The following is an 11,178-nucleotide window of genomic DNA, read 5'->3' on the forward strand; positions in this document are numbered from 1 at the left end:
TTAATAAAATTTATGATTGAAAAGTTATGATTTTCATGAAGTGTGGAGTTAAAATTAACATTATAACAAAAATAGCCATTTGCAAGGCAACATTCATGCACCATTGACTAAGATAAATGAGTTTTGACAAAAAAAAAATTAAATGTACGTTGTAAATGCTACTTTTTTCAACGTTCATTAAATTTACATATTTAGCATTTTTTGCAACAGTCATTGTCTCTTACAAATACCTACATTTTTTGCAACGTTGCGAAAACGAACTCTTTTGCAGTGCTCATTGAATGTTGCGAAAAATTTACATATTTTGCGCTTTTTATAACGGTCATTGCCTCTTGCAAAAATCTACACTTTTCGTAACAAACTCTTTTGCAACTTTTGGGTGAACGTTGCTCAAGCGCGCTCATTCATAACATTTGCAACATTCAATTCAAATCCACTTCCAATTAATTATTAATCAGCCGAAAATCAGTTAGCCCAATTTTACCCATACCAAAATTAAGAGAAGAATAACGTCAACCCTAAATCCACCTACTCTCTTCTCTCATTCACACCTTGCACGTTCTTCTAAGTCTCTATCTCCGGCGGAATCTATCCCTGCATACCAATTCTTCCTTCCAATCTCTCACCGTCCCATGCTCTCCCCTCTCTCTCTCCCAGTCGTGGGAACTCTTCAGGTTTTCCATCATTATTGCGACCAAGGTACTCTCTGTTAGATACCGAACTAGTTTCTATTCTTTTAGGGCTTTTATTTTCTCCAATGTGGTATCTATGTTTTTAATTAATAATTTTTCCCAATTTTAACTTCGGATAATTTCATCTGCTTCTTCACTCTACAATTTCAGCGGTTCATCGAGGAGGCCGCTGCCGCCGTGCTGTCTCACTGGGCGCCGTCGAAATAGTAATACTGTTCGAAGTATTGGAGCTCTAACTAACTCTTCAATTTCTGATTTCTTTGGAAGTATGAGACTTAGCTCAACCCCAAATCTGTTGAATTTACAATACAAGCAGAGCAGAAGAAGTTTATCTATTTTCGCCATGACCGCTGATGGTATATTACTCTTTCATCTCTTAGAATATATAAATGTGGATTATATTATTATATTTGCGCTTTTTGTATCTTTATTGTTCATGTAGATGAATTTTGTTTAATGGGCTCCTCTTATGTATGTTCATCCAATAGTGGATGTTAAATTGTTCGATTTCTGTTTTATTTTCCTGCATTGTCTAAGTTTACATTTGTTAATTTTAAGTTGTCTATGTTATGATTCTCGTGGTACAATATTGCCTGTTGAAGAATTCTTATGGTTTTAACTAAATATTGGTTGTTTATTTGCAAGAGGATTCTGGACGTATTGAAAATTTGGTTGGAGAATAATATGCAGGGAAAGTGTTTGATAAACGGTCAAAATGATGCCATTGGCGAGGTTAAAGAGGGAGATAAAGTAAGTAAATAATAGATGACTGACATGTCACTTTAAAATCTAAAACTTGCCTTGTCAAGCCTGTATTTCTCGTTTGATTCCCTTGTATACTTCCAGTTCATTTTGTTGAATATGGTAAATAAAAAATTCCAAGTTGGTCAATTGGTGATGACTTGTGGAAAACTTCTGGAAGAACTTTTCCTTAATCTTTTTCTGGAAGAACTTTTCCTCAATCTCTTCTTCTATCATTGCTTATTGTTTAACGGCTGCCATCTGCGACAGCTCACGGTAGCTGATTTACTCTCAATCTAACATATTTCAGTTTGTTGATTCTCGGCTAACTATTGCTTTTCCAGCTTACCTTTCTGATTCACAGTCTTCTGTTTCTATATCCCAGTAGTCTAACTTTTCATCGCTTTACTATTTTTTGAATAACGCTTAAACTATTGCTAGAGTAGAAAATTTTTGCATTTAAATGGTTATCTTCTAGTAAACAAAACATTGCAAGGTCCATCCAACAGTAGAATTAGACATCCGTCATATTGGTGCTGAACTTACATGTTGGATTCGGATTCTGTGTCCAAAAAACTGAATTTGTTTAGGATAAGACAGAATTAGGAGTTGGTTCAATCAATTTTCAATATCTAAGCATTTTTTATGTTTTCTTCGAGTCACTTTCTTTTCAATTGTGCTGCATAAAAAGGTGTCTTCATAGTTGTAAAGTGAAACTTGCTACTTAGTTTCTTCTGGGTCTTTAGTTTACCAATTTGCTGGATATCATCTTAATGCATTTGCTCTGCTCTTATTGTTTAGACTTATCTTTCTGTTTCTAATTTCGACAACCATGGCGTGGGCTTGCGGGTTCCTCTTGATCTGGTCATTGACCACTCAGTTCAAGTCGATGTTGCTAGATTAGAAAATGCTGTCCAAGCAAATATGGAGCTTGAGTTCCAGAGGAACAAGGAGAGATTTGCGTTTCTTAAGTGGAGATCTAATGCTTTTCACAATATGCTTGTTGTTCCTCCAGGTTCTGGTATATATTTCATCTTATTTATGTAATAACTTATATATAAAATAAACCAATTTCTTTTGGGCTCTTATTTCCTCATTTATTTTCCACCTGATGCCAATATTGTGATACTATTTAGGAGTTGCTGGTTGGGGAGTCCACAATGTATTATTGTACAGTGTTCGTAAAAGGGTTTGATTATTGTATTGCTCCGAGTGCCTATTTGTTCACAGGTTTTTCTTTCATTAACATGTCCTGTCGAAAAAATTTTGAAGGTAGGGGAAGCTGAGAAGAATTTGGGACATACAGGAGATGTCAACCTTTACGCTCAGATGATTGATGATGGTGAGGGCCTGGAAAAAATTGAGAACTGCAGTCATGATAATAATGAGATTTACGAGAAGGCAGTAAAGATTTTGGAGACTGGGTCGACGAGGAAGATGTTGAATTGGCACCTCCTGGAGATGCCTCCCAAGAAAGCTTCCAGTTTGGAGGTGGAGATGTCTCTGTGCCTTTTGTGGATTCAGTGTCAAATGAAGGTTGGTATCCCCCAGGTACATACCGAAAGGAGGTGCATGAATGTCGTGCTATTGAACTGACCTATTGAACAAATGCTGATCCGCATAGATTGAGCATGGAAGCTGTCACAATTGTTCAATCACCTTTCATTTTTTGAGATGTCTTTGTGAATTGTATTTGCAAAATTGTGCACCCTTTTTAGGTGGTATTGTATCACATTTAATGTTTTTGTGTATGATTCAAAAATTTGTTTTTATGCAATTCCAATATTTGTTTATTAGGATTTATCTTTGATTTTGCTAGTCAACATGCATAAATTAATGCAAAAAAAAAAAAAAAGCTTACGATAGTTGTCAGAAAATGTTGTAAAAAAAGTTATTCGCAACGTTCAAAAAACGTTACAAAAATGTTATTTACAACAGTCAAAAAATGTTATTTACAACATTCAAAGCGGTCAGCGAATGATACAAAAACATGTAAAGGCAATAAGTAAAAAACGTTGCAAAAAGCAAAAAGTTCTTTGCAACGTTCAAGTTCTTCTTTGTCAACGCTACTAAGGCGACCGGTTAGGGAGTGCCTACTTGACGTATGAAAGATAATGAGAATGGGTTATTCAAAAAGAAAAAGGTGCTTCTTAGTTTCGCAAGCTTTTGTCATTGTCAGTCAACTAAGTAGGGCCTGAGGCCCCCTGCGAGATTTAATCTGCACGAAACAAGGACTTGGTGTTTGCATTGGTGGAAATGAATTGTACACTGGATTGAATGTCTTGTCCTTGGCTCTAAGACCTCTATCTCGTAGTTCGAATAGTCTGAACATGGCCAACTTTACATATTTAATGCAAGATCCATTTTAAATTTAACAAGGATGACAAAATGTTCAACTTTTGTGTTGCATCGCCCCATTCTGGTTAGTTGGAAAACTAGGACGACAATGGAGAAGATGGTCAAGACCCAACTGAGATTATTTTAAGTAAATGGGAAAGGGGTGGGAAATGAGGATATTTTAATCCCGCTCCGTTTGTTGCCATACCTAAGAGTTAAATACATTGCTTTGTTTGATCACACAGTTTTAAAAAGGAAAAGAAATAGAAGTACTTACAAGCAGATTTCCGTTAGCTATTTTGCTTAAGTACTAATGTGCCAGCTCTTGAATGAAAGCAGGTTTTTCAATTACAAGGAGGATAAGAAGCTATGATCTAAAAGAGGTATCACACAACGATCGAGGTATAACAAGATTGAACTCTCAACTTAGCTTTACAAGGTCGGAAACTTCTTCTCTTTAATGCCATTTTCATAAATATATCAACATTAACAGGCATAAATGTCAGCAAGATAATCAGCAAGGTGCACGTGAGTGTATTTTCCCGCTCAAACCATCTTAACCATCTGAAATGTCTCTAGTCTGTTACATTACATATACAGTTGTGTATCTATATATCAATAGATAAATGGCACTGAAAATTACATTCTCAAATTCAGTGTTGGTCCTAAAAATTTTGAAGTACTAGGCGACTATTTATTATGAAGCCCTCCAACATAATTTTTTGCTCCAAGTGTAACAATATTTAAATGGAATAATGCTACTTGTACATAAGTAACTATATAATGATTTATGTACAGATGAGATGTTCAAAAAAGAGTATAGAAGTTTTTTTATTTGATTGAAGAAATTCTTACTTAATCATAGCTCACCACATCTTATGTATGTAAATCATTATATAAATATATTATGTACATATAGTACAATCGATTTAAATATTTAAATAATTAACACTTTTATATTAAAAAGAGAATTTTATGCAATTAAAAGTAATATGTAAAATATGTATAGTTACCCAAAAAAAAAAAAAAATGTAGACACACACACAAAAAAAAAAAGGCCCATTAAGCAAATAACTCAAAAGGATGAGAAAAAAACCCCATTGCAAAACCATAAGTCAAAACAATCACCAAATGCAATATAATTAAAAGAAAGTAACATGAGCAAAACACCAATGTGGAGTAATTATACAAACACCAGATGGAGAAAGTGGATCTCACGCGATACAAACTATTTTTGTAACAAGTTGTAATTAATTAATCACCTTCCATTTCGTTGTTTATAACTCCAATAATAAATGTAGATCAATTGAGATTTAGCAAATGGATCATTGCTTCAAAAACTATCATCCTAGGTCTACCAAAAATAAAATAAAATAATTAATACAATAAATCAACCGTAACTACCTTCTCTTTCAATAGCTGGTATCTTGGCCATGTCCAAAACCACTCAAAAACCAAGAACCCACGTTTTAGATTTTACTTCAACAACTCAAAATCAAAATAATCACTCTACTGTAGCCAAATATTGAACACCAAAAAGCAAAAAATTATGGCCTATATTCTGCCAAATCGTTCTCCAATACTCCAATATAGAGAAAAATCCTCAGCTATTGTTTTTCAGCAACAACCTTCTTAATCGAAACTACCTTCTCTTTCAACAGCTGGTCGTTCTCTTCATCTGGACCCTTCTCCCCTAACTCCAATTCCAATATTCTTGCCTAAAATCTTGAAAAACATAAAACAAATGAATTTAGATTATAAATATTTTCCCCAAAAAGGACGGAACAATAGTATAAATATTACCTTGAGATTTTTGAGATTTTTGGAAACCTTCAAGAGAATCGAGATGCAGCAATTGTGGGTGGGATATTGGGAATTGATAATTTTTTTGGTGAAGAGAGAAAAAGAAAGACCGTCCATTTCCTGTCTTTTAAGCATGTATTATTTTTTTTTAGGGATTTAAGGGGTTTTGGATTGGGGAAAATTTTTTTTGGGCTCATTTTTCTTATGAGGCCCTTGAAATTTGAGGTGAAGGCAATGGCCAAGGCCGGCCCTGCTCAAATTGCCCTCCCCTTCGTATTATATAAACCGGTCTCATCTTCTTCTTCAAAAACCCTATTCTCTCTCTCTCACTCTCACTCTCTCTCCCCCTAACTCTCTCTGCTTTTCCTCTAGAGATGAATAATATTATCAAGAAAAATCAAGCTCCTGTATAATTTTTTATTGTTTAATCAGGTAATTAATTGATTTCATCCCCGGCTCTCTCTCTCTCTCTCTCTCTCGAACACTCTGTTTTTCTCTAGAAACGAACCATAGCGGAAGAAGAATAATCAAGCTCCTGTATGATTCTTTGTTGTTTAATCAGGTAATTAATTGATTTGATCACTTTTCTTTCTATTTATTTGCAGAATTTTTCAAAAGCACCGTATGAGCGTGAATATATTTGCAGATTTTAGGATAAATTCGGTTCTTAATTCTTGTTCGTTAATCAAGAAATGTGAATAAAACTTTTGTATTGGTTGGATGAATTGGTGTGTATCTGTATGCATACTTCTTGTTCAATCCATCGTTTCTTTGCTCGGCGTTCATGTGGATTTCAAAGTCACTGGATTTATTTATTTCTGTTTGAATATTATTTCTGTAATTAAGTGAAACGTTTGGGACTGCACTGCAATTTTCCCTAATTAAACTGAATATTTACATAAATATCTTGGCGCACATTCTCACATCATTATAATCATTTGAAAGAAATTAACATCCTCTCGCCATTGAGAAGCTTCTGTTCACAAATTCTAATTCAATTGGATTTTGACACAAAAGTAAGTTGATTCCATTCTTTTGAGTTAATTTATCTGAATTAATTACTGCGGTTTCTACACCTTCTTAATCGTCCTCAAGTTTGTTGATTACGTATTTGGTTGATCTTTTGATTAAATCGTATATTGTCCAGTGGTGTAAAACATACTCAAACTATGGAGGATGTTTAGTAATGTTTAATTGTTCGATTTACATAATTAACTTGGTTGGTGATGTGCTAATTGTCAGATCGTGGTTAATTGCAAAGTTTCAGTCAATTTTCACTTAAATTTCTGGAAGGATGATTGAATTGCAGGACGAATAGTTAGATGAATCTATTATTTAATTTTTGCATCGTTGTAAGTTAGGCATGCTGCATGCAGATTCACAGTTAGATATGGATTCAATTACATACTAATACATCTATAATTTATGTTATAAGTAAAACTAAAACTGTTGAGGTGTCCAATTATGCTTCTGTTGTTTTACTTTGAAGCAAAAGTAAGTTGATCATTCTATTATTGTCCAGGGGAGGGATAGAACGAAGCATCAAACTAGGAAAAATAAAATTCAATAACAAATTGAGAGAAACTATGCAATTTCATTAAAATAATTTTTTTTTAAAAATAATATGGTGAGTCAATTTGGCTTGTCCCACCAAGGGCATGAGCTTGTGAGGTCAGTCAAGCCTCACTTTGTTGAGCAAGCCTCCTCCCCCTTGACTTGTCCCGTAGGCTAGCACGAGTCGAGCTCGAATGTTGATTAATCAAGTGGTTCAACTCGTCTCATTTAACATCCGATGTATACATATAGAGATAAGAGAGTGTGTATAGACAATCATGCATACACACATATACACATGTTTATGTACTGTATTCCACCTATAGCTTGAATTGGAGGGAAATGTATAATCATATAAATGTCCCCCAACAAGACCTAATGCCATGTGTGGGTTCCCATATTTTTATGTGGTTTAATCTTTTATATTTGATTGAAATGAGGAAGCACTAATCAAAAATAGATTTTTTACAATATAAGACAAGGTTTGTTTAAACAATCCACTCATAGTTAATTATGATTGCCAATTCAAGCCTTCCTTCATAGACAAGGAAATAAAATTGCAAAGGCCTATTCAATAACACATTGTGTGTTTACGTTTGATGCAAAAGTAAGTTGATTCCATTCTTTTGAGTTAATTTATCTGAATTAATTAGTGCGGTTTCTACACCTTCTTAATTGTCCTCAAGTTTGTTGGTTACGTGTATGGTTGATCTTTTCATTAAATTTTATGTTGTCCAGTGGTGTAAAACATACTCAAACTCTGGAGGATGCTTAGTAATGTTTAATTGTTCAATTTACATAATTAACTTGGTTGGTGATGTGCTAATTGTCAGATCGTGGTTAATTGCAAAGTTTCTGGCAATTTTCACTTAAATTTCTGGTAGGATGATTGAATTGCAGGATGAATAGTTAGATGAATCTATTATTTAATTTTTGCATCTTAGTAAGTTAGGCATGCTGCATGCAGATTCAAAGATAGATATGGATTCAATTACATACTAATACATCTATAATTTATGTTATAAGTAAAACTTAAACTGTTGAGTTGTCCAATTGTGCTTCTGTTGTTTTACTTTGAAGCAAAAGTAAGTTGATCAGTCTCTTATTGTCCAGGGGAGGGATGGAATGGAGCACCAATGTCAGCTTCATATTGTGAGACCTTCGTTCTTTTCCTGGCATTTCTTAATAGCCCCTGTTTTCTTTTTTGACTAATGGCCTGTGTATATATTAATTACTGTAGGACTCGAAATCGAGGGCACCCGAATTTATTCCTGCTAAAATAACTTCACTACCTGATGAGATCATTCTCCTTGTATTGTCAAAACTTGACACTAAGTCAGCTGTTGCACTCTGCACTTGATCCAGGAGATGGATAAATCTTCCCCTCCTAAGTCGTTACATATTCTAACACGAAATTCAATGAACTTAGGTACGTAACCTTCGTGAAAATAAGAGAGAGTGAAAAAAGTATACTAACATAACTAGTTCTATTATTAGAATGTGAGTTTCCAGTGTTAGATTTTACGAGTATAGCATTTTCCGACAAAGAGAGAGACCACAGACCATTGAAGTTGTCGATAAAATTGCACACTGTCTCCCGATTTTGCACATTCTCTACAATAAGAATTTGCACTCTAACAAGAAACTTAAGTTTCTTCATCAAACTGAACTCAAGCGACTTACTTAAGTAATTAAAAATTTTTAGTTTCGGCGCATCAATGGAAAGCTTAGTGTCTAACATATCATCATAACCAAATTTGAATTTTTTTTTTTTTTTTTTAAGGTTTTGCATGGTAATATAAAAAACTTTTATGTGTCTCAATGAACCAGATAAGGAAAATGTGTTCCAGTGAATTAGATAAGGACAACTCTTCCAGAGATTTACAACCTGCGAAGAACCGTCTCATTAAATCATTATCAACAGCACTTGAAGTGTTGAAATTTAGAAGACATTGTTTTTGATGTCCTCGAAGTTGTATCCTTACTTAATTTGAAATGGTTTCACTCTGTAGATTTAATGCATATCAAGGAATCCTTTTTTTTCTTGAGCCTGAAATAAAGGATTCTTTTGAAATGCAAAGAATAGTTCATTCTAAGTTAAAGGATAAGAGACCTTCGAGTTCTACCATTGAACTAATAGCCAGTCGTGCGAGCCTCCCATTGGGGGCTCGCTATGCCAAAAGTGAGAGGAATCCCATCCCTTTCTTTCCTTTTTTGGCCCCCATGTCGCTACACGGAGGGACATGAGGACGTAGAAAAGGAGATCCTATTAACTTGTTCCGACCTAAGATTATAAGCTCATTAATTTTACAGAGTGGAACACCTTTAGATTAAGTAAGGATACAACGTTGGGGACATAAAAAACAATATGTCATTTATGTTTCAGCATCTCAAGTGCTGTTGATAGTGATTCAATGAGATGATTCTTCACAGGTTGTAAATTTGTGGAGGAATTATTATCTGGTTCATTGGGACACATAAAAGTTTTTGATATTGCCATATAAAACCTTAAAAAGATTATTTTCAAATCTGGTTATGTCAGACATTAAACTTTCTATTAATGCGCCGAAAGTAGAAATTTTAAATTACCTAGGTAAAATCCCTTGAGTTCAACTTGATGAAGAAATTTAAGTTTCTTTTCAGAGTGCAAATTTTTATTGTAGAGAATATGCAAGATCGAGAGACAGTTTGCAATTTTATTGACAGCTTCAGCGGTGTGAAGTCTTTTTCTTTGTCAGAAGATGCTATATTAATAAAATCGAATGCTGAAAACTCATATTCTAATAATAAAATTAGTTATGTTAGTATATTTTTCTCACTCTCTTTTATTTTCACGAAGGCTACGTACTCAAGTCTATTGAATTCTGTGTTAGAATATGTGACGACTTTGGAGTTGGCGATTGCTGATTCCATAATAGTGCGGGGCATCCTTGGAAGTGCTTCCCAACTTAAAGAGCTGATCATTCATTCAGTGAGCTATCATTTTTTAGATTAGCAAACAAATGGTAAATTTTTTAACATACTAATTTTTTCTTCAACAGCATGCTTACTTAAGCACTCGGGCATCTACTCCAGCATGGGATGTAGCTCTATATCGTTCGCCAGACACCGTGTCATCGTGTTTGGTAGAACACCTTAGGAGGATTGAATTTTCCATATTCAGTGATAAACCGCATGATATTCTGCTGATAGAGTACTTTCTAAGGCATGGGAAGATGCTGAAAAGATGGTATTTTCTGGACTGCAAGGCATAGCTCCATATATTCTAACATTCAAAGAAAAAATTGAAGGATTCAGTAAATGTTCAGAGTGCATGTTTGATTACAAAAATCTATAGGAAATTAGAACGACTACATTTCAAATATTCCGTAACGATCAAGAACATACATATATGGCATGTTTTTTGGGCAAAGTATTTTTTTTCCCCTGAATATTGACTGAAGAGTTTTACTCAACTCCTAGCATTACTGATGTTTGGCAGATAGATTTCTTGTAATGTCCATAAAGGAAAGTGAAAAAATGAAGGAATTTGAAAGGGTCATGTGGGGAGACATTATGGAAAAATGAGGATGCAGTAGAAAAGAAGTATACGCGAGTATTATATTTCCATTTTAAATGAATTACAATGGAGGTCACCCGATGGTGGGGTTGCAGGTGGCAGTGGCAATAGAAAGTATATGGAAGAACAAAAAGGATTATGCTGACCAGCTAGTTTAAAGTGACGTCTGCCTAACTCCATTTCATTTGTGTGCACAAAGGATAGAGTATAATTTGGATTTGACTTGTCATACGTAGCATTTGATTCTAGTCTCATAAACAGGAGTCAGCAAAAATATGGAAAACTTAAACACGAGGTAAGGACACACAAAAGAACAATAACGCGTATTTTCAGAAAATTAACCAAGTGGGTCGGGAAGGCAACAGGACAGGACATCTACATTGTTTAGTACCCCAATTATATATATTTTATTTAATTTTTACTTCTTTATTTGAGTACAATGGGAACTCAGCTAATAGGTTTGGACACAAAAAAGTTGGACTAAAGTGTTTC

The 11,178-nt window shown here is 34.4% G+C and overlaps 2 protein-coding genes and 1 long non-coding RNA gene across 20 annotated transcripts; 2 read left to right on the forward strand and 1 right to left on the reverse strand.

The window, feature by feature from the left end:
- Positions 1-456: 456 nt before the first annotated feature.
- Positions 457-3,234, forward strand: LOC111390842 (aconitate hydratase 1-like). Of its 15 annotated transcripts, none has more exons than XM_023015968.1 (5): positions 457-699; positions 843-1,048; positions 1,338-1,442; positions 2,235-2,454; positions 2,570-3,234. In XM_023015968.1, the coding sequence occupies exons 2-5, from the start codon at positions 1,046-1,048 to the stop codon at positions 2,626-2,628; spliced, it is 387 nt and encodes a 128-aa protein (XP_022871736.1). In that variant the 5' UTR covers positions 457-699; positions 843-1,045; the 3' UTR covers positions 2,629-3,234. The 15 variants fall into 15 exon arrangements, with proteins under 15 accessions (XP_022871736.1, XP_022871734.1, XP_022871735.1 ...); XM_023015972.1 differs by having other exon boundaries at positions 458-699; positions 1,383-1,442; XM_023015958.1 differs by having other exon boundaries at positions 475-699; positions 1,338-1,443; positions 2,261-2,454; positions 2,706-3,229.
- A 1,926-nt stretch (positions 3,235-5,160) lies between these two features.
- Positions 5,161-5,895, reverse strand: LOC111390856. The gene is made up of 2 exons (XR_002701987.1): positions 5,574-5,895; positions 5,161-5,495 (listed from the first exon to the last, which is right to left on the reverse strand). It is a non-coding gene; the product is annotated as an uncharacterized LOC111390856 (long non-coding RNA).
- A 23-nt stretch (positions 5,896-5,918) lies between these two features.
- LOC111390857 lies at positions 5,919-10,582 on the forward strand. Of its 4 annotated transcripts, XR_002701988.1 has the most exons (4): positions 5,919-6,135; positions 8,241-8,279; positions 8,368-10,098; positions 10,169-10,582. XR_002701988.1 is itself a non-coding variant. In XM_023015983.1 (3 exons), exons 2-3 carry the CDS (start codon positions 9,745-9,747, stop codon positions 10,379-10,381), a joined length of 567 nt encoding a protein of 188 aa, XP_022871751.1. In that variant the 5' UTR covers positions 5,919-6,135; positions 8,241-9,744; the 3' UTR covers positions 10,382-10,582. The 4 variants fall into 4 exon arrangements, 3 of the variants coding, with proteins under 3 accessions (XP_022871751.1, XP_022871753.1, XP_022871752.1); XM_023015983.1 differs by having other exon boundaries at positions 8,241-10,098; XM_023015985.1 differs by lacking the exon at positions 5,919-6,135 and having other exon boundaries at positions 7,848-8,279.
- Positions 10,583-11,178: the final 596 nt, after the last annotated feature.

The sequence above is a fragment of the Olea europaea genome, unplaced genomic scaffold (assembly GCF_002742605.1).
Source record: "Olea europaea var. sylvestris unplaced genomic scaffold, O_europaea_v1 scaffold722, whole genome shotgun sequence".
Lineage (NCBI taxonomy): Eukaryota > Viridiplantae > Streptophyta > Magnoliopsida > Lamiales > Oleaceae > Olea > Olea europaea.

Excerpts from the sequence above, each read along its gene's own strand:
- LOC111390842 (XM_023015957.1), top strand. The coding sequence starts at position 2,341 with ATGCTGTCCAAGCAAATATGGAGCTTGAGTTCCAGAGGAACAAGGAGA. Across the intron at positions 2,455-2,705 it reads TGTTGTTCCTCCAGGTTCTG|GTAGGGGAAGCTGAGAAGAA; the intron begins GTATATATTTCA and ends AAAATTTTGAAG.
- LOC111390857 (XM_023015983.1), top strand. The coding sequence starts at position 9,745 with ATGAAGAAATTTAAGTTTCTTTTCAGAGTGCAAATTTTTATTGTAGAG. Across the intron at positions 10,099-10,168 it reads AAGAGCTGATCATTCATTCA|CATGCTTACTTAAGCACTCG; the intron begins GTGAGCTATCAT and ends TTTCTTCAACAG.